This window comes from Melospiza melodia, chromosome 14 (assembly GCF_035770615.1).
Source record: "Melospiza melodia melodia isolate bMelMel2 chromosome 14, bMelMel2.pri, whole genome shotgun sequence".
Taxonomy (NCBI): domain Eukaryota; kingdom Metazoa; phylum Chordata; class Aves; order Passeriformes; family Passerellidae; genus Melospiza; species Melospiza melodia.
In genome coordinates, this window is record NC_086207.1 from 12,985,638 (window position 1) to 13,007,928 (window position 22,291).

General features: G+C 47.6%; 2 protein-coding genes across 5 annotated transcripts in view; one reads left to right on the forward strand and one right to left on the reverse strand.

The window, feature by feature from the left end:
* Positions 1–1,853, reverse strand: part of FAM13B (family with sequence similarity 13 member B) — a 44,829-nt gene extending 42,976 nt beyond the window's left edge. For 3 of the 4 annotated variants that reach the window (XM_063168743.1, XM_063168744.1, XM_063168741.1), the window contains exon 1: positions 1,709–1,853. The gene's annotated coding sequence lies outside the window, so the exon portion shown is untranslated. The remainder of the gene's footprint in view (positions 1–1,708) is intronic. The other variant, XM_063168742.1, reaches the window with a different exon arrangement.
* Positions 1,854–11,760: 9,907 nt separating this feature from the next.
* Positions 11,761–14,599, forward strand: LOC134424559 (thymosin beta-12-like). The gene is made up of 3 exons (XM_063168365.1): positions 11,761–11,858; positions 12,746–12,853; positions 14,268–14,599. The coding sequence occupies exons 2-3, from the start codon at positions 12,754–12,756 to the stop codon at positions 14,303–14,305; spliced, it is 138 nt and encodes a 45-aa protein (XP_063024435.1). The 5' UTR covers positions 11,761–11,858; positions 12,746–12,753; the 3' UTR covers positions 14,306–14,599.
* Positions 14,600–22,291: the final 7,692 nt, after the last annotated feature.

Consider the following 22,291-nt stretch of genomic DNA (forward strand, 5'->3'; position numbering starts at 1 on the left):
CCTCCAGTGTTTCAAGCAACACAAAAATGAAGTGCCCAAACTAACACAGAGCAGGTAAAAACGATCATTTGCCAAACTCAGATGTTTTGACATGTTGTTCGTGTCAAAATCTGCAAGCATTAAAAGCTACCAGGAGCCTCTCCGAGTCAGCTTCCTTAAATGAACCATGGGACACTCTACTTGATTGATTTTTCTAAAACAATACTGTAAATTTCCAGTTTGATGCTTTCAAAGCATTGAGGTATTTAATTCCTTATTGTTACATAGTCGAGACAAGGAAAGAATCCCTATGGAGCCAAACAATGTACAAAATACAGACAAAGAAGATTAAAAGAGATCTTAAATATCTTAAAGTCTATGCAACAAAGAACACATAAAGCAATTTACTAGTTATGAGCAGTAAAAAAAAAAAAAGAAAACAAAATAGCTAAACTGCTTATAATATAGGCCAACAAATCAGTTTTCTGCTCTTTTTATACTGCAGATTAAACTGCATGGAAGACAGGAAAACTTCAAACCTAAACACTAATCCAGTTTAACAATTTGTTCTAAATTCACAAACTAACAATTCCATCCCTGAGGACATTCAGGAACACATGCCAAAAAAAAAAAATAAACAACTGTGTGTTCTTCATATATTCACTTTCTTTTTTTTTTTTTTTTAACAGGCAAGAGTTATAATGTGGTATTTACTTTCTTCATCTGTTACCTCTTTTCCCCATCTTGAGCCTGGCAGCAGTAAGAAATTTTATACAAATTTCTTAAAATGCAGCCAGACCAAGGAATTTGAGAATAAGAGAGCTGTGCATTAAAAGCTGGCATTGCAGTTTGTGATGGGAGGGTTTTTTGTTGTCGGGTTTTGTTGTTTTTTTCCAAACCTTGAAGGAGCACCCCAACACTGGGCCATCTCATATTAAAGCAACTTTGTGATAGCAAGAAACATTTCCACTGAAATCCCTAAGGACCAGTTTCCATGAACAATGGAAACCCACAGCAGCAAACCACTCGGAAGATATATTCGGTCACAGCCTGGCGCGTTCAGTGCATGACCCAGCGCTGCCTTGGTGACCCAGGCGATGCAGTGACCGCCCTTGTGCCAACTTCTGGGACCCACCGGGCTGCCAGGGAGCGGGGCCGGGGCTGTGAGGCAGAGGGGCCGGGACTGTGAGGGAGCGGGGCCGGGGCTGTCAGGGAGAAAGGCAGGGGCTGTCAGGGAGCGGGGCCGGGGCTGTCAGGGAGCGGGGCCGGGGCTGTGAGGGAGAGGGGCCGGGGCTGTGAGGGAGAGAGGCCGGGACTGTGAGGGAGAGGGGCCGGGGCTGTGAGGGAGAGGGGCCGGGACTGTGAGGGAGAGGGCCCGGGGCTGTCAGGGAGAAAGGCAGGGGCTGTCAGGGAGCGGGGCCGGGGCTGTCAGGGAGCGGGGCCGGGGCTGTCAGCGCGCCCTGCCAGGGGCACCCGGCCGCTCCGTGCCAGGAGGGCGCAGCCTGGGCGCACACTCCTGCAGGAGCCGGGCTGTCAGCGCTGCCGTCCCACCGACAGCAGCCTGGGGGACGCTGCCGCCCCTTGACAGCTCGCAGCTCGCGGCTGCAGCGGCTGGCAGGAGGAAGTTCCCGCGCCCCGCTCGGGCCGGTGCCAGAAGGTTCCTGAAGCCTGACGTGACACCGAGCGGCCCGAGCGGGGACCCCCCGCGCATGCGCCCCGCGCCCCTCACCGTTGCCGGGTGACTCGCCCTCCCCGCCGTCCTCAGCACCACCGGCAGGTTCCTCCGCCTCTTCCTACCCCGGGGGCCGGCGCGGGCCTCTCCTCGCCGCTCCGCTCTCCTCGCAGCCCTCCTCCGCCGGCCGCTGCCCGCGCCGTGTGCCGCGGCCGCCGCGCTGCCGGAGCCGACGCCGTCCGTGCCCTCACAGCCGCTCCGAGCTCCGAGCCGCGAGCGGGGGGTCCCCGACGGCAGCGGCGGCGACGGGCGGAAGTGACGCGCTGACTGACAGGTGCAGAGCTCGCGCCCCCCGCCCGCCTCCCCCCGGGGGTCACGTGCCGCGGGGCGGGGCGGGCGCTGAGGGCGGGCGGGACCCGCGCCCTCAGGCGGTGGCGGCCGCGCCCGGCCCGGCCCGGGGGGCGAGCGGGGATCGCCCCAAAATGAACGTTTTCATCATGTTCTCTCACGGTAACTCAGCCACCCGCCCGCATCGGCCTGTGCGGGCTCCGAGTCACAGAGTGAAACAGCTTGGGGAGGACCTCTGAGCTCATCGAGCCCAAGCTTGGACCGAGCATCACTGCGGCCACCACACCCGGCGCTGAGTGCCCCGTCCGCTGTTTCCTTAAACGCCTCCCTGGGCAGCTCCTTCCTATGTCTGATCACCCCTTCCGTGAAGAAATTCCTCTTCCCGTCCAACCTAAACCTCCTCTGGCGCAGTTTAAGACTCTCCTCGCATCCTGGGGTGCCCAGAGTGTGACCATGGCCAGCAGTGCCACCGTGCAGGCTCGTACCCTGCTCGCTTTGGTTAGACATGAGGAGAAATTTCTTCCCAGAAAAGGTGATCAGACATTGGAACGGGCTGCCCAGGGAGGTGGTGGTGTCACCGTCCCTGGAGCTGTTTAAACCTGGATAAGGCACTCAATGCCATGGCCTGGTTGACATAGGTTCGACTCAACGACCTCAGAAGTCTTTTTTGGCATAATTGATTCTGATTTTCCAGTTTTGCTTTTCTGATAACCATATTAAAATATTTCCTGTAAATCTTCTGAACTGAAGCATCAAGAGCAATCACTGCCAAACATTTCCCAAATGCGAGCATGCCAGAAGTAATGAAGTGCCCTTTGACAAAGAGCTAATGCATTTTGAAACACAAAATTTAGCACCCTTAAAGTGAGTTAGCATAAGTTAGAGAGGAGATGCAAGCTTACACCCGAAGTGTTAAAAGCAGTGCCTGGCAGTCTGTGGTTCCCACATGCCATGCTGAAACTACAACAGCTTTTTCTGTCATGCAGTGCCAGCAGCCATAGGTGGTGGGTTTAATAAGGCATTTAAGGAAACTTGGATTTAGTTAGTAAAAATCCTCTCAGGAAAAGCTTTTTTTTTCCTCCCGTGAAAAACTGACAAAGAGTATATGAAAGGGGGAAAAATTATACAGGCAGGATGGGATTAATTGAAACCTCTGTATTTTCAATAGCTGGGAGGATTTTTTTTTCAGGTTTTCCAGCATGGGCTCTGAATTTTATCTAGAGATACATTTACAAGGCTCATTAAAAGGTTTTGCATTTAGAATCCAAAGAAGGGAGAGTCACAACCCCACAGTAAATTAACCTGGCTTTAATCAGATCTAAAACTCTGTTTTCCTGCTGGAAGATTTGGTGCCATTAGGAGGTACCACACAAACCCAATAAAACATGTAGGGTCGGGGGAAATGGTCTGTGTGTGCTCTCTGTCTGTTTCCACAGCAGACTTCTCCACTTGAAGCACTAATAAAATTTCCTCGCATCAGGATGAGGTTTGTGAATTTGTATTTTGTATACATAGCCGTGTTCTTTCTGATTCATTTAGCCTCATCAACAACAATAAAGATACTGAATCAGAACAAGTTGGCAATTTTGTTGATGAAACATGGGGGAGAGCGGACTCCAGCTGGCTCTTCAGCAGATCCATTGGCCGGCTGACAGCAATAAAACTGCAAGGAACCTGACAGAGAAAGCACATGCAGTGAGAGAGACAGGCAGCAGAGGCAGGCAGGTAGGCAGGCACTGCACAGCACCTGTTTGCTGCTTTTCAGTCCAAGGCAGTGGTTTCTCTCCTCTGAACTGGCTCTGAATACACCATTCCATGCCAGCTTATCCTACCTCTTTCAAAGGCTTCCAAGGCTCCTTGCAGGGGGCAGACATATGCAGTCCCAGGCTGCCATTTTAGGCTTTTCTGCTCACTTTGTGTTCTTGCTGTCTGCTTGAAAGGTTGAGAACAACCCAGGAGTCAGAGGGTCATAGAATATCCCAAGTTGGAAGGGGCCCATAAGGATAGAGTCCAACTCTGTGCTCCTCACAGACTGTCTAAAGCTGAACCATGTGACCAAGAGCATTGTCCAGATGCTCCTTGAACTCTGGCAGACTTGGCACTGGGACCAATTCCCTGAGGAGTTTTTTCCAGTGGCCAACCACTCTCTCAGTGAAAACCTTTTCCTCATGTCCTGCCTGAATTTTCCCTGACCCAACTTTACTCCATTTCCTCAGGTTCCGTGACTGGTCATCGAAGAGAGGATCAGCATCTCCTCCTGCCTTTGAGGGAAGCTGCAGGGTGTGATGAGAGCCCCTCTCTGTCTCTTCATCTCTGAGCTGAACAAATGCAGTGAGCTAATCTGCTCTTTGTAAGAATTTCCCTTGAGACTTGTCACCATCTTAGTCTCTGTCTGATGCTTTAGCCACATTTTCTAAGATAGTAAATAGAGAGAGAAGAGAGGCAGCTCCTGCACAGCTCCAGGGGCTTGGCAGGTGTGACTGGTCAGCATCTGGCCCCTAGGACTGAAGAGCCAGAATGCCCTGGCATCCCTGTCACATCAGTAAATCCATGTCCAGAGCCACACCATGAATGGGGAGCCATTTCTGCAGCTCAGTGTGTTTTCCTACAAGTCCTTACAGCTAAATTGTTCAGTGTAAAAGTTTTGCAGAGATTGACTGCTAAGTGCTTACAAAGTAACTCAGTAAATCTGAAATAATTACTGGTGTAATTCCTCTCTTTTCAGGAAAAGCCATTCACAAGCACAAATCACTGTTGCCTGTATGTGTCACAGAAGAACTGGAGCCATGTTTCTTTCCTTCATGTATCCCCAGTTCCCATCATGACCCAGTATGTCTTTAGAATAAATATTCTCTGAAGAATTTGGCTTCCAATTAAGTCTACTTCCAGCAAGAGCCCTGCATTACAGCTCATCAGAAATGAAAGAAACTGAAAGAAAAATATCCTTATCACTGTGCTCAGGGTTGTACAAGGCTTAGTACAAACTGAGCTAAAATACTCCAGAACTGAAATCAGTTTTGCAAAGCCATAGAATCCTTGGAAGGTTGATAGCCTGCCATGCAATTCCTTACCTTCCTATTGGGTTATTATCTTACTAGGAGGAAATGGGAATCTGACACGTAGCAAAACAAGACACTGTGTTGTAATGCCTGTGTATTATATGTCAAACAGTTTTTCCTGGAGATTATCTGTATGTCAGCAAGGTGTTTGCTTTTGGGTTTAATTTTTCACCTACAAATTATTTGATACATTCTTCTGAACTTGGAAGTGCTCAATTTTTTGCCTTAAGTGGATCCTATTGATACCTTGCAAAAAATATTGTCAAATGTGAGTCCTTTCAACACCAAGGGAAAATTAGCAAACCCTTTCCAGCTGGATGCTCTACAAAGAGCTTTCTTTTCCTGTGTATTTCATCCACAAACAGAGACATGTCCCCAAGCTGAGTCTTTACTTTGTTCTTTTCCAGCATTTTCTAACAAACATTTTGTTTCAGGATGCCCAGCACATGACACTTGGCCTTGCTGAACATCCATAACTCTCCATGGAAACTCTCATATCAGCAAGTATACAGTTGTTCTAACTCGTGGTGTCCAAAAGGGCACCTAAGAAGCAAAGTTCATTTTTAAATCTTTGCCCTGTATTAAAAAATGAGGCTTCACAATGCTCAAGCAAACAGGTTAAAAGATCTGTTTTATAGAAACACAAATTCCAGCTGAGAGAACACCATTCATCATTTCAAAGCCTGTCAGCCATTACTAGACACATATGTAAGGATTTTTTAAAAACTGAATTCAGTATCAAAGGCACATGTTCTGCGTAAATGTCAGACATTTTTACTCATTTTTCTACTAGAGTTCTGTGACTAAAATAAACATTTACAGCATGAGATTTTTTTTCCCTGCCTCTGAACACTTTTTGGATCTGAATCTCGGTTTTAGAAGATCTGTCTTTAAAGCAGAAATCGAGGAATATGGGTCAAACGTGTCTTTTAAAGCTTGTTCATATTTTAATTGCATGGTTGCAGACTTAACAAGAGATAGTTCTTCCCTCCTTGAAATTCAAGACATCGAAAGGTTAATTCAGTCTTCTCAGTTCCATTTCCTTCCGTCTGTTCCCCTTCCCACACTGCTCCCCACCCCCCATCTGTAGACAGCTGAGTTATTTGAATTTTGTGCGAGCTAGTATTCATCCAAAGGGGAAAATCACTCAATGTATGCACCAGGCAAGCGAAACTTGCAGTACTGCACACTTGCATTTTTTACTTCCTATTTGCTTTTCTCTGCATTCACCAGCTCGGGCTGTGGACACACACACTCATGCCCCAAGGATAAAGTTAACTCAAATTAAAGCTTGTGTGTCCCCATCACTGTTGAATTGCCATTCTTTGCCCTCACGTGGAATCTGTGCTCGAGCTGCTGTGCTGCTTTTACCTTGGGTAAGCAAAGGCTGCAGTTCCCGTTACCACAATTGTCAGTGCCAACACAATCACTCTCTGCTGCTCCCATGTTATTTCATGGTGTGGTCACTCATGCCCAAGGTACACTAACTCCAGGGGAGTCACTTTGACAGAGCTCAGGTTAACCCTGGGATGAAGACAGAGCTTTAATCCAACTGATTTTGGCACTTTACATACGTTTGCAAGAAAAAAATTTCATAAAAGTACTCATTAAAAATGTTCTAGTTCACTCAGGTTCTGAAGAAAGAGATGTTCACATCAGATACCAGGAGAGGTAAAGAGTATCATCTTTCTTTATTCTCTTTTTCACATTCTAAAAAAGAAAACCAGTGTTTAATGTAAAATACTTGCAGCTTTCATGGAAAAAGCAGAAGTCAACAGATGTGGAACTCACTTATTGCCATTTTCTTACATAATTCTTGACCTTGTACACAACATGTAATACCTATATGTTTGACTTACGCTGTATAACAAGCTTATAAAATTGGAAAATTATTTTTGGAAAAGATGATGGAGAAATACATGTTTTTATTCTGTAAATTGCTCAGAGTAATCAGCTAGAAAAGATAACTTGGCTGCCTTTTCTGTTCCTCTGCTTCAGCAGCCTTGTTTCCTTAAGCCGCTGAAAAATTTCAGGGTTTATCTTCTTCCCAAACATAAAACCAAACTACCAGGGGTCCCAGGCTATTGAGAGTGGAATGATTTGGCAACACAAAGAGAAGTTCTGGTGAGGTGCCCCTCAAAACTACATCCACAGCCCAGTGGAATGAAGAATTTCTCACCTCTGTAGCTACCCCAGCACAGCACAGATTGTAACAACAGACCCACCTATTGTCCTTTTTCCTCTGGACAAAAGGAAAATATAAAGTTAACATAAAGTTAGTAATGTCTGGATTTTATGATCTTTGATCTGTCTTCTCCTGGATTATGTTGGTTATCTATTTGCTGCACAGTGGGTGCCACAATTTGAATGGTAATGTTTTTCCTCTGAAGCAAAGAGAGGGAGAATCTCAAGAGTGGATTATTTAATTTCAGAGCAGCCAGCTCCACTGAGAAAAGCCATGTTTGAGCACACTCCCAATGCTCATCCAAGATTTCCCTGTCTTACTTCTTCCTTAAACTGCTGCTTGCAGGAGGTGCTTCTGTCCGGAGACAGAAAGGAGGGGAAAAGAAAAAGACTGTTAAAGACTCAAAGTCATGCTAAACTTGTGTCTCTAGACCAGTATTCATCACAAACTGTCATGTGCTCTGTAGCACTAACTAATGTGACTAACACATCACATGCTTTGTTCCCCACCCTGGCTTTGGGGAGAGAAGCCTGTGCATGGACATTCTGTATTAATTCTATTTTTTCCTTAAATAATTCATTCAAGGGTCAACACATTTTGCTAGAAGGGGCCAGGCCAGAGCCAAGTGCTTTGTGCTGGAAGACACACTTTCGGGTCAGTTCTTGAGAAAGCTCTGTTGCAAGAATCTCCATCTGGTTAAACTTTTAAAAATTCACCCCCATACCAAGTTTTATAATATAAAAAAAAAAAAAAAATAAAAAAAGAAAAGAGAGAGAGAGAGAGGAAACTCTACTCCCACTAGCTTATGTTTTCTCCTTTTGCTCTGTGCTGCAACAGGGCTTCTGGTATAGACTTGTCTGAACTCTTGAGCTATTTGGAAAACATGGGGTTGGTAAAAATAACCCAAGGAGAAGGACTGTCTACAACTGCTTCTCCTCGCCCCTCATCTTCTGCATGCACTACCCTCAAGGTTCAATGGTCTTGGTAAGGAAAATGAAACACCTTGGGTAATGCTAAAATGTCCTGTGTAAGACAAGTGTGGAGTATTTACTGAGTGGCAGTACAGCATTACAGCAGAGAGCCTGCCAAAGAGGGATCAGTGCCTTCCTTACACCCCCAGGATTCATTGTCTCTTAGCCTGGGAACCTGTCTCCGTTCCCAAACAGGGATATTTTTTTTGGCAGCAAGACGGAACAAAAGGCACAAAGAGAACTAAGAAAACCCTTTCAGTGAAGCTGTAGTCTTTTTTTTTCCTGTTCCCCTGAGGACGGGAAACCTTCTAAGGACAGCTCATAATGCACCCAATCCTGCTACCTGCCTGGAAGGTGCTCAGTGCTCACAGGGACCTACAGGAATTAGGGTCTGTGCAGATTCCAGCCCAGCTTTCAGCCTTGACAAATTGATCCCCTACCTTTAGCACCAAAAATACCACAGCATTTTGAAAATGAAATCACTGTTATATTTGAGTGGGCGTGTTATTTCGAGACAGCACTAATGTGATTATAAAATCAGTTGTGTCAGCTTATTGGCTCAGCTACAGACACTGATCTGCTCGAGCGTCTGTTCCTCTACCCTCCTGCTCGCCTTAGGGTGCTTTGTTCCCCCTCAGCTCCCCGTGGAAATTGAGACCATTTGGTTCCCACTAAGGAGAAAGAAACCCCTTCTTCTGGCACTTGCCCACCTCATTTCTATGAAACTTGGCTTTTCCAGAGCACCTCTTGTGCCAAACATGAGCGCAGCATCCCCCAGCCCACTGAAGGCTACACCCATATATGTGTGTATATATACATATATATATATGTGTGTGTGTATATGCATGGGCTGGGCATGCTACTTCCAAGTGACAGCAGCCAAGGGAAAAGGGCAAGTGGCAGCAGCATCCAAACTTCCCAGCTTCACTTTTCAGACTTTTCACTTGAGCTCTCTAAACGTTTCCTCTCACCTATTACCGAATCCTGGGAGCGAGTGTTTGTTTTTCCTGCTGCTCTGTGGGTGTCTGACAGACTCGGTGCCTTGTGCTGCCAGGCATGGTTTAATGCTGTCAATGGCAGGTGACTCACTGGTATCAGAAGTGTCAGTCCTGGCAGGTTTGACTCAGCCCTTCATCTTTTGGCAACAAATTGAAATAAAATAGAGTTTCCATTGTATGAGGCAGCTTTTCAGGCACAGCCATAGCAGTGTAGCTTTATATGCTTTATGTGTAGAGCATGTATAAAGATTCTACAGCCTGCATGCTCCACTGGCTTCCTGGTTTTTCACATTTCTATACACTACATTCTTCTGCCTCTGAGCAACATGTAGAAAGTTGAGGTTTTCATTGCAACCAGTCTTCCCAAGGCCAGGTAAATGCCATGTTCCCCTCACTGAAGACAGTGACTGAAATCCTGCAATTAAAAACCTGACAAAGAACAGCTTTGCTGCTCATATATACCAAAAATATTTCCATTACTAGTGAAAGGAAAAGGCATCTGAGTATGATATTACCTACCCATCTTTACCTCAAAGTATGCAATGCCCTCAGGCCAAGTTCCAAATTTTCCATATGTAAACTGCATCCAGCTGTGTGTGCTGCACTGAGTATATAAACATGAGGTTTGAATCCCACACGAGCTGTGTTTGACCACAGCACTGAATTTACAAGCTGCAGAAACTTGACAGGCACTTTATGCAATGGTCAAGATGTTTGTTATTGAGATGAGTATCTCCTGATTTCAGCAGAGTGAGAATGTGTAAGTTCTCATCATTATGTTATTTCTCTCAACACTGTTGCACCTTCCTTGCAAACCCAACCCAATATCAATTAAAAACTTGGTCATCTTTAGCCTAAAAACCCAAACAATGTATCCCAAACTGTTTAAGTATTAGGTTGGAAAATAAATTGGGCAATTAAAGTGGTAGTGGTGGTGAAAACAAGCATGTTCACCCTGTCTTAGCATGTTTAGAAGAGCCTGAGCTCTGCTGTGGGTCCTGGGGGCAGAGCCTGTGACTGGACATAGAAAACCAAAAGTGAGGTTCTTCTGCTTTGCTGTTCTGAACACTTTGTTTGCTGTCTACAACTGAGAGAACTTGTGCTACTCTTGAAGTTTAAGAGGTTTTGTCCTTTTAGTCTCTCTTCATAATCAGAATTATAATTGTTATTTTTAAAAATTGACAAATATTAAATATTAATTAAAAACTGTAACTCATTAGCTGCCTGGATTCATGAATCACTCAGATTATGTTTTAAAGTCTTTTCTGATCTAAATCTTGTGTTCAGCCAAACAAGAGGTTAATGCTCTCTCTTCAAACAGACACACGAAGACTCCTCAGTGCCAAATTTCAGCTACAGCTTACACCAAATATTCACCCAGTGGCTGCCTTCCTGCTTTTTCCCTGGGGCTTTCAGTCAGGAACACAGCTTTCTGTTTGTGACAACTGCTTGGAAATGCAGGATGGAAGCGAAGGAACTGAGCCCTGACATTAAACATGGTGCACACACACACACCCAGTGATTTGGTGTGGTCAGTGCAGATGCAGAGATAACTGAGCCAGCCTGCACAAATCCCTTAGGCTGGGAAAAAACTTTAAGATCAAGTCCAACCACAAACCTGTTCATTGTTTTAGTTTAAACAAACATTGTAAGAAGAGATCCTTAAGACACATTTAAGCGCATTAAACCCATTTTCTCCATGCTCACGTGTCAAACTCAAACCCACTCCACCTAAGCCTGTGGTGCCAACAGAAAGATCCACAGATTTTCCAGGGGCTCTCAGTCAGCTGAGACATCTCTGTGCCTCTGAGCTCACTCAGCTGTCTTACAGTCAGTAGAGAAAACCAGCTACTCCTAGGGCACAATCAATTTTATCCCAACTTCATTCCCTTCCTTCTGACTGTCATGGAGTCTAGACAGGAATTTCAGGTGGAGACACTGAAAGGTACACGAGAGGAAACCACACCAGTATCCAGGAGGATGCACACAGCCCTTCTCTCCCTGCTTCCTGAGCTGAGTGAATTAACAGCTACCAAACCAGGCACAAGCAGAAATTCACTGTGCATCCCTTTAGGACACATTCCTGGGTGTCACTGTGGTGCCTGGGCTGTGCTAATCTCAGACTTGGCCCTTGGTCATGGCAATCACACCAAGGCTGTGCTGAGAGCCCTCAGAGCCCCAGGCTTGTGCTTCTGCCAGCCTGGGCAGGGGGGCATGACATCCAGGAGTGTGGCTGAATGCAGCTACAACCCCCCCCTGAAAAACCAATCTGGCAGCAGCAACCCCCAAACCTCAACCTCACCCCAAACCTCAGCACCGGGAAATGGTGGGAAGGGAAACTTCAATATGATTGTCATGGTAAATGAAGAGAACAGAATAAAAGAAAAATCAAGATGTAATTTGGCAGTTTTCCATGTCAGTTTTCCCATCTCCCTCCCTCGTGCACTTTCTACAGGAGCAATCTGTCCTTTCCCTGAACGCTGAGCAATCCCAGCACTAAACTAATCAATATTAATAGCGATGGGTTTGGGAGGGGGAGGAGGGGAGAGGAGAGGAGAGGAGAGGAGAGGAGGGATTACCCTGACCTTTTTCAACTCACACTGCCTCAGACGGCCACCAAGCAGCTGAAGAGAGAGCAGCCAGACGGTAATGCCATGTGGTTTTAGTAGCTTTTCTTTTTTTTTAAAATTTTTTCCTTGTGAATATTTACTCTGTTGTCTCAGTGCAGATAGCAATGAAATCTGATTTTCTGCAGGAAGGAAAAAATATAATTATATCAGCCATCTCCGGGCCAAGCCTTGCCTTGATGGGAAACTCCACTGAAATAAGGGGAATAATGCCCAGGCTGGATTTTAACTTGAATTTCATAATAAAAAGAGGAATTGGATTAGGGAAGTTTTGACAGGTGAAATGCTGGTGTGCTTTGTGGAATTCTCTTTATTATAATAGAGTATAATCAAAGCCATTGAGCTGTGACTGGGATATGGAGCAAGAGCAAACAAAGGGCTGGGGGAACCGGTCCTCTATTGTTATGTTCAAGTGTCCACAGCAGCTCAGGGCATGGATGTACTCAGTACAGGGGGCTCAGAATGAAAGACAAATCCTATTAATTAAAAGAAAATCATAATCTAAGCTCTTTGTTCCTGTTGGATTTGGGGTTTATTGTAGATTTTCCAGTTAGCAGCATTTCTTAAAATACAGGTTTATGTCAGGGGGCACTGTAGATTACTGGCAATTAATCATTGTCTCTTTTATTACCAGTTATTCTTGTTGCCATGTGCAAAATATGATTTTTAGAAATTGCATGTGTGAAATCTACAGAAAATTCTATTTATGTGTTTCTTCTTTTGCTCTAAAAGAGCCAAGCCTCAGGGAAAGGTCCCAGATTGAGTGTTAGGTTTGTGGAGGTTTTTGAATAAACATTTTTATGGTATTTTAATATTTTTTCTCTTGAGGAGAAAATGCTTTGCAGATGGCTGGTATCACAGCACTAGCTAATGAAGCCATGGGTGTGTTTTCCCTTTCTTTGTCAGGACCCATCATGTCCGACAAACCAGATTTTGCAGAAATTGAAACATTTGACAAGACCAAGCTGAAGAAGACAGAAACCAGAGAGAAAAATCCGCTGCCCACTAAAGAAAGTAAGTGCTTATGAGGCTATTTGAAGTACGAGTAGCAAGGACATAATCCATATTGCAGTTCATATGCAGAATGAATACTAATCACAGGATTACAGGCTCAAACTCATCCCTGACTTTAAGTGGGGATAATACTAAGACTCTATGCTGGGCTTCCAAGGATATCAGTAATTATAACCAGCAGTGCATTTTGTCTGAAAAACCCTTTCTGATGGGATTGCTCTTCCTTCTGCTGAAAGCAGTGTTCCCACTGGGTGCTGGTAACAGGATCAGTCTGTTTGTAATGACCTTGTTCCCAGCCCCCCTGGAGGCACAGGGGACCCTCTGCCCATCCCTGGCAGGCCAGGCAGCATCCCCAGAGGCTGCTGGGCTCTGGATTTAATGTTATCAGGCAGATGAGCTGCTGCCTCCCACTGGTACCTGCTGGCAGCCCTGGGCAGGAGACCTGCAGGCACCTTCTGTAGGAATAAGGCAGTGGGCAAACCCATCATCATCCTCATCTAACAGAAAACCTCCCTCAGAAAAGCACCCTGAGCTGTTCTCATGCAGGCTCTTCTCCCATTCCCGCTGTGCACAGGCAGCCAGATGAGGCTGGGAGTCATGTTCAGCTTCAGACATGAAAAGAGCATTTGGAGCAGGTTTTGGGAGCAGTTTCCTTCAGAAGAGAACTGCCAATCACTGTGGATGTGTGTGCTGATAGCCATGCACACACACAGTCTCAACATTAGATACGTGGTTTTTCCCTTGTTTTTCCCCTGTTTTATTATCCTTGCCAATGCTAAAGATGTAAATACAAGAGGAGCTTTGCACACCATGACCTGCTCCCTTCTAGCTATGCAGATGTGGGAAGGAGTTGTCATTTTCAGGGTGATCCAAACAACCAATTATGGATTTAGTTCTCTGGCTTTGAGTAGGACCCTAGAAATTGGTGTCCTACAGAACCATTATCATTGAATCACAAAATGGTTTGGGTTGAAAGGACTTTAAATATCATCTTGTTTCAACCCCATACCATGGGCAAGGACATCTCTCTAGATCAGGTCACTCCAAGCCCTCCAAGCTGGCCTAGAACGGGGATGTTCCAGGGATGGGGCAGCCACAGCTTCTCTGGGAAACCTGTGCCAGGGCCTCACCAGGGAAGAATTTCTTTCTCACATCCAATCTAACCCTGCCCTCTGTCAGTGTGAAGCCATTCTCTGCTTTTCTGTCACTCCAGCCCCTTGTCCAAAGTCCCCCTCCATCTCTTTTGCAGCTCCTTTAAGTGCTAGAAGGGATTCTAAATTCTCCCCAGTGCCTTCTTTTCTTCAGGCTGTACACCCCAAAACTCCCTCAGTCTGTCTCTATAGGAAGGCAGAGTTTATTTTTCATAAACAGTAAAGTTTACTGATGGTGTTTTTGTTTCCTGTTTTTCTGCCAGCTATCGAACAGGAAAAGCAAAGTGAAAGTACAGCCTGAGCATAAAATTGAAGATGTGGCTGCTGCTTCTTCAGTGGGGTTTTGGCTTCTGAGTCGGGTTGTTGTTTTTTGTCCCTCCCACCCCATATTTGTTGCCCATTTATGTTAGGAAACATTTGTTCATTTAATGTTCCCTGGAGAAGTTTGTTTTGTGTTTGTTGAAGAATATACCATGTATTTGTATTCTTAAAATTTTAATTCCAAGTTCTGTATCAACCCCATTACTTAGCAAAAAAAGAGCAATTTGCATAGAAATTGTTTTCCTAAACCTCACAATAAACAGTTTCTTCTGACCAACTGTCTTTGAGCCTTGCAGAAATCAAGTTTACACTGCAACTCTTACCAATATCCTTCCTCCTTTGTTTGCATTTCCTCAGCAGACCAAGGGTTTGGGCAGGTTGGGAAGGGTCACCCCAGGCACTCTCAGGTCCCTTGGTGGAGCACAGCCCCTCTCCATCCCTGGATCCTCACCCCAGGCACTCTCAGGGCCCTTGGTGGAGCACAGCCCCTCTCCATCCCTGGATCCTCACCCCAGGCACTCTCAGGGCCCTTGGTGGAGCACAGCCCCTCTCCACCCCTGTATCCTCACCCCAGGCACTCTCAGGTCCCTTGGTGGAGCACAGCCCCTCTCCATCCCTGGATCCTGCAGAATCCCAGAGCCCCACATGGCACCAATCCACAGAAACCTCCTGGGTGCCCTCACAGCAGCCTGGAGACTTCACCCCCATCCCCTGTGGCACTCAAGGTGTTTCATGGGAGCCCTGAGGGACAAACTGGGGGTGCCAGGAGCTTTGAAAGCCCCCGCCTGGCAGCAGGCATGGGGAAGCCACTGGCCTGCTTCAGTCTTGCCCAGCAGTAGATTAGAAGTTCCAGAGACAGGTACCCACTTACAGATTCCATGCCAAATTGATGGTTGGGCTGAGGACATATTCAAATTAACATTCCAGATGAAGAAAAGGCCTGCAGCACCCTTTCCACAGCTTTTTTGTCTCTCTAACTTGCAAAGATCCAGTCAGCCTTGTGATAACTGCAGCACAAACACAGCCTTTGGCCCATCTCATACCAAGCAATACAAGAATGAGTGAAGGTGGAAGGAAGAAAGAAAATTAAGTATTGCATTAATTTTTAGGGATGAAAGGAAGATCTTTAGCAGCACAGGGGTGTAAGACACAAACCTTCAAAGCAAGAAAGGACTGCCTACATCTTCATTACTGGTGGAGCAATAACATCCTCACTGGTCTGCAGAGGACTAGGCAAAAATAGACTGGTACCAGCTCAGGGGACTCTCAATTACATGGTATCACATTATCTCTGGAATTAATTTGCAATCATATTAGAAAAACAAATGCTTACTCTGGGCAGATAAACTGCTGTCCCTGGAGCTTCAGTTTGATCCTACTTGTGCTGTGAAGTGAGAGCAGCTCTGTGTACTTCAGCAGGGTTAGTCTGGGCTTGGACCTGCATGGGGTGAGGCAGAGAGCAGCCTGCAGGCTTCAGGAAACAGAGGGGAACGGTTGGGGTGATGGCCAGAAAGCTCTTGTTTGCCTAAGGGCTGTTTGACACCTGACATTGAATGTGGATAGTCAGAACTGCAATTAAAATAGCAGTGGATCCACAAGACTGTGATCTCTGGTGACAACAGAAAGTAACCAGAGGTGACCAGGAGACCAAAGGAAAACACAGGGCAAGAGGAGCACTGATTTCTGTCAGAGCTTTGCTAATGTGGTGCTGCCCAAAGGGATGAGATTGCTGTTTCAATCCATGTTCAGCAGTTCAACACTGATGATGTTTTCTTTTCATGATGAAGGGTTTTTTTCACATCCTCATTTGAGGACCCCTTGGCACCTGACTCAAAGGGGTATTTATTTTCAGGTCAGCTGGATTTGCTGATACTGATTTTTATGTAAAAGGTAAGGAATGCTAGAGGTCCAGCAACAAAGAAAACACTCATCTTTTCTTTGTAACTCATGGCCTCCCCTCACCCTGCACACTCCAGGGTCAAGGAGCCTCTGACATTATTCAAATACTTGCTTTGATGATGGCTCCTTCATGGAGGAAGCATTTAGAGATAGCACTGAGAGCAACACCACCTATGGAAATCTGTAGGGTTCCTACTGTTCAACCAGATTTCATTCAGCCTGTTCCTCTCCCCAGGATGGTTTTGGAGCTCTGTATTGCACTCAGCAGAGAGGCCACAGATGAGACTTTATCCTTGGTTTTGTCTCACGTGATGATCTCCCTCCACCTCTGCCAGTTCAGAGCATCTGCCAACTCACTCAGCAAAGACATTGTAAATCACCAGAAACTTCTTTGGCACCACTGAAACAGGGGCTGGTCTCTGTGCCAACAAGTTCTCCCAAAAATCAAAGGCCTGGGCTGTGTCCTTAGCCTGCACTTCTTGGGCAGAAGGGAAGGGAGGTCTGGCCAAAGCAAGAACACAACAGAGATATTCAGATATTCTCCTCTTGTGTTTGCAAGACACAAAGGATTGGCAGCACAGCTCAGGTTTGCCCAAGCACTTGGCTCAGGGCTGCTCCTGATGCTGCTGCAGGGCTCAGTCTCCCTCTATGGAGCCTGCTCCCAGTTTAGCTGTTTAAATTTGAAGCCTGAAATGGTAAAACCAACATCTCAGTGCTTTTATCCACACATCTCACCCCGCTGAATAGGCTGAGAAGAACTTTAGCCACATTCCCCACCCCAGGATCTGACTACAAAGGCTGCAAACACCTGCTCACCTGGAAAAACCCCTCAAGGTTAAAGGGCAGATCTTCCCAGCTTTCCCCACCTGCCCCAGGTGGAGCATGGCTTTATGGCAGGGCTGGGGAGTGCTGCTTTCACAATCAGCAGCTCAGAGAGGCTCAGAGTTACAAACACAGAGCTGCAGTACTCTGGTTTGAGGAACATCCCTCTCTGCTGCTGGGGGACACCATTTCAACCCAGGAACTGCCTCAGGAGATTAAAGTTTGTCAAGAGCAGTGACAGGTTTGGCTCCCTGTTATCTTAAGAGCATTAAAGGCCTTATCTGTGGGGCAAGCTGGGGACACCAACCAGGAAACTGCTCATTACTTCAGGCTGAGAGAGGGAATTTTCATCCTTCCAGGCATTACACAAGGAAATATTTGTTGCTGCCATTGAGAGGGAGCTACGAGCAGAGCCAAGCTAAGCTAAACCAAAGCAAACACCTTACCCACACCTAGGAAACACCTTCTGGGTGTTAACTTGACCTTCACTCCCTGGAAGAGCATCTTCCAGCTCCAAGGCTCCCCAACAGTCACCCAGTTGAGGAACTGAGGCCCTTTCCCAGCCTCCATGGTGATGGAGACAAGCTCATCAATAAACAGAGCCAGCTCCAGGTGGGAAACTTAAATATTTCTGCCAAGTAGCAGCAGCCCCTTGCTGTTATGTAAAGGTACAGAACCAAGGTGTTACCTTGCAACTCCTCCAAAGGAAAAATACCTCCCATGCTAATGCAGTTACAGCAAGAAAAATCATTATATGCAGCTGAACATTATATGCAGATAAACACCCACCTTCTTGGCATCACCATGAAGGCAGTTTTGCCCCCTGGATGCCAGGGATAGGGCCAGGCCTCTCAGGATCCTGGCCAAGCCCACCTGCCCCTGTGAGTCACCTCTAATTGCTCTGCACAGTTGCAGCAAGCCCTGGCTCGGCGGAGAGATCTGCATTCCTGTCGTTGTTACACCAAAGTGAGTTGATTTAATAAATCTCATTAGGCAGGCATTTGATAGCAGTGAAAGCCAGGGAGAACAAGCCCAGAGCCTGGTTCTCCTAGGCAAAGGGCATTTGTGTGTTCCCCCACAGCTGGAGCCTGGTGAAGGCCCTGCAGGCCCTGCCAGCCCCAGCTCAGGTACCACGGCCGAGTCTCAAAGCACATGTCGGGTTTTTTCAAATATATTTGGGTGTTCTCTCTTATTTGGGTAATTAGCCCCAAATGTGACTGCTGAGACATGCCACAGCTCCACAGTGACAAGGGCAGTGGGTTTTGGCCAGTGTTTGGCTACCACAACAAAAGCTGGGATGCCTGTGCAAGGCCAAGGCTGGAAAAGTCTTTGGAAAATGCCTCTGTGTATTTGTTCTGCCCTAAGAGCGGCTCCTGATGCAGCAGAGACCTCTCCTGCTGGGAGAGATCAGGGAAAGAAACCAGGGAGAGATGTGAGCAAAGGAAGATCTGCAAAAGCTCTGTGGGATCAGGAGTGAAGCACAGCACGTGGGAAGGAGGTCAGGGCTGGGAGTGCAGCCAGGGAGGTGCCCACGGCAGCAGAAACCCCAGGCAGAAGAAGCCAGGGTGGTTCTCATGCCTCTGCCTGGCTCACCCCTTGTTTTCCCAAAAACACAGGGTGAAAACAATAGTCTTTTGAAAAGCACAAACCTTCTGGTGCCAAGCTGGGGGAGCCTCCCACACTGTGCAGGGGCAAACAAAGGCTCTGTGTCCTCCTGGAGCCCTGGCACGGGCAGCAGCCCTGGCCTCACCACCTGTTCCCGGCCCACCCAGGGCCCCGAGGTGTGTCCAGCAGCACAGCCCGCAGGGCTGGGACTGGGAGCAGCCTGGGGCTGAGCCAGGCTGGGTGGCAGCCCGTGTGCTGGGGTGTTCCTCCAGCCCAACACTGCTCACACTGACAGCAGGGAAAGCTCTGCCTCCATCTCCTGTGCCCGGCTCCGTGTGCTGCTGCCTTGCCAGCAGAGCAGGCTCGGTGAGGAACAGTTGCTGGGGAAGGTTGGTGCACATCTTGTAAGCTGTGCTGACAACAGCTCTTGACAACTCCTACCATCAACTGCAGATCTCCCAGTGCTTCGTGTTTGCTTCAAGGCCCGGGGCCAGAATTCATTCAGTCTGTGGGGAATCGGGAAGGGAGGAAGAGGAGGGGGGAGCAAAGGAGGATTCTAGCTGCTCTGGTCAAAGGGACACCTCAAAATGAGGTCTCTTAAGGCTCCAGCAGTATGCACTGAACAAAATAATGAGAATTTTCCAAAAAAAAAAAAAATTCAGGAATTTTAAGCTGATCTCACAAATTCAGAAGCCAACTCAGTATCAAAATTTTTGATTTGGCGAAGTTGCAACAACAAGGGAGGAAAAAAAATTGTGTGTGACTCCAAGTGGGTGTTGTCAAACAGCATCTTGTTTGGGGAAAATAATCCTCCTTGGTCTGCTTTGTTTTCTCATGATGCTGGAAATAATTCTTCTCCTCAGAGAGAAGAATAAGGGTTTTATTTTTCTATCTAATCACGGGAGCTACCTCAGGTCACGCCTGACCACAGCTGGTCCCCCCATCCTTGCTGGCACTGGGAGGAGTCACCACCACAAAGAGTTAAAGAAACAAGTGTGCAGGTCCAAAATCACACATTTCATTTAGCAATGAAGAAATCAGGCATGAGGAGCCTTGGCTGAAGGTGTGTGCCTGTGGGGCTGAGCCCGAGGGCAGCGATGGAGGCAGCAGGCTGTGCCACCCCTGTGTGCCCCGGGCACTGCGGGCTGGGGACACTCTGCAGGCTGTGCCACCCCGTGTGCCCCAGGCACTGCGGGCTGGGGACACTCTGCAGGCTGTGCCACCCCGTGTGCCCCGGGCACTGCCAGCGGGCACAGTGGGCTGGGGAAGGCTGGGGACGGTGTGCGGTGCGGGGATGTCCCACAGGGGGGAGCCTTGTCACCAGCCTGCGGGGACACTGCCGGGGACACTGCGGGGACACTGTGGGGACATTGCCGGGACGTTGCGGGGACACTGCTGGGACATTGCGGGGACATTGAGGGGACACTGCTGGGACATTGCGGGGACATTGAGGGGACACTGGGGGGACACTGCTGGGACACTGCGGGGACATTGCGGGGACACTGCGGGGACACTGCCGGGACATTGCGGGGACACTGCTGGGACACTGCGGGGACATTGAGGGGACATTGCAGGGGCACTGCGGGGACACTGCGGGGACATTGCCATCTCCAGTGTCCCCTCTGCTGCCGGCTGGGTTGGTCCCGGTGCTGGGGCTCCGTTTCCACCCCCCAGAGTTTACAATGCAAAGCCAAGCACGTTCATCCTCGCAGGGCAGGGCAGAGATCCCTCCAGAGCCACCACGGCTCACTGTTCAGAGCAGATCTGGGATTTACCAGAATATGATGAAGGAAATCTGTCTCCAAAGGGTGTCATTCACCCCATGGAGTGTCCTAGCAGTTCTCTGTGCCTGGAGGATGCTGATGGGATGGAGCCCTGAGCCTGATCCTCACCTTAGGCATTCCCATTGGATCAACTTTAAACTGACCAGCAAAGGCCTCAAACTGATTTAGGAAAACCAGAGACCTTGCAAAGAGCTGTCATCCCACTCTGACCTCAGGCAACGCCAGAGCTGTCTGCTCCTGCCTCAGAGATGGAGAAATCCATGGCACTGCCAGAGTGATGGAAGTGAGGTATGGACATGGCATCAGTGCCCAGCTGCACTGAGAAATGGAAATACAGAGCCCAGCCCAGCTCTCCATTTCCTAGACAGGCAAAACAAGAGGGGTTTCCTTAGGGGAAGCACAGCAAAGTGCCAGAGCCCAGGTGGGCACCAGGGGGAACAAACCCCACAGCAGCTCAGGCTCCCCACTGCCTTCGTGGGCAAAGCTGCTGCCAGAAGCAACTTTTCTCCTCACTTTGTTTTTCCCAGAAAAACTCAACAAATTTTTTAAGTTGCTCTCAGCCCAGATTCCTCCAGAGGAAGCCACAGCTTTCTTCACTTGGAATCACCTCTGTCCAAAGAAACAAAGATAAGTTTAAAGAAAATATTCATGGCTCAAATCACCATTTTCTTCTGTGAGTTTCAAAACCTCCCACACTGAGTGTGCCAGACAGAGCCAGCAGCAACACCCATATCATCCAACTCAGAATTTCAGATCTTTGGGCTTGATCTGTGACATGAAATGGTTGGGGGACAGGAGGGATGACAGAGCCTGAGCCACAAATGGGCAATACAAGGACCCATGCTGGGAAAGGATGGGGAGCTCCACATGAGCCAGCTTGTAATCAGTTAATTTAACTTGAGTTTGGCTAGGAATAATTAAGAAGGATGTGATAATTTTCCTCTGTATCAAGTGCCCAATCTCTTCCTGGACAGGCTTTCACCTGGGAGGTGACACCTTGCCAGGACACAGATCTGGTCCCTGCATGCATGCCCGGGCAGTAACCTATCAGCTGCACTGATTCTGTTTGCATGATGCTTCTTTTAAAGAGGGAGAGAAAAACAAAACACTTGTGCCTGCTTTATAAGGCTGCTGTGTAAACAGCCCTGTGGGTTTTGGGGGACACACCTAAAGGAGGCAGGTGAGGTGAGGCTGGTGAGGTCATGGGGCAGCCAGGTGCTCTCAGAGCTTCCCCCAGAGATGGGCACTGCTGCTGGCAGGGTGAAATCCCCCTGCAGCCACTGTCCACAGCCAGCTGGGCTGGAGAGGCCCTGACCCATTTCACAGTCCTTCCTCCCCACTGCACTCATCCACCTCCTTCCTGACACATGGTGAACCCACAGCAAATTAAATCTACATCTCGAGCCCCTTGCTCTGTCTCTTGTTGATGGAATAAGTTTCCCCACCCCTATTTTCTCTATTTTCTCATTTCTAGCCTAAACACATCTTGTGCACACAGATCCAAGAGTTCTGCAATGTTCTGAGGCCTTTTCTACAACCCCATTCAGGACATTCCCACATCACCTTGACAGCCCTTGCTGGGAAGGATCTATATCCCTGGCCAGTTTGTGTCTAGAAAGATCAGAATTTGGTTCCAAACCTCAATTTTTTTCCTTCCTATAACCAAAAGGCACAACCTGGAGCTTCCTGTGGTGCTGACTTCTATCCCAGGATGTGTTTCCTTCAGTGAAAGAGGCACTTACCCTGGACTTGATTTTTTGTGGCCTCACTGATGAAGTTCACTGCTCACCCCATCACACTGCCCGAGGCTGTGCTGGGAACCAGGGTCAAAATTAAGACAGAAAAACTGGGTGCAT

Bases quoted from the DNA above. Each gene is read 5' to 3' on its own strand.
- LOC134424559 (XM_063168365.1), top strand. From the start codon at position 12,754: ATGTCCGACAAACCAGATTTTGCAGAAATTGAAACATTTGACAAGACC. The intron at 12,854-14,267 runs GTAAGTGCTTAT...TTTTTCTGCCAG, and splicing joins TCCGCTGCCCACTAAAGAAA to CTATCGAACAGGAAAAGCAA.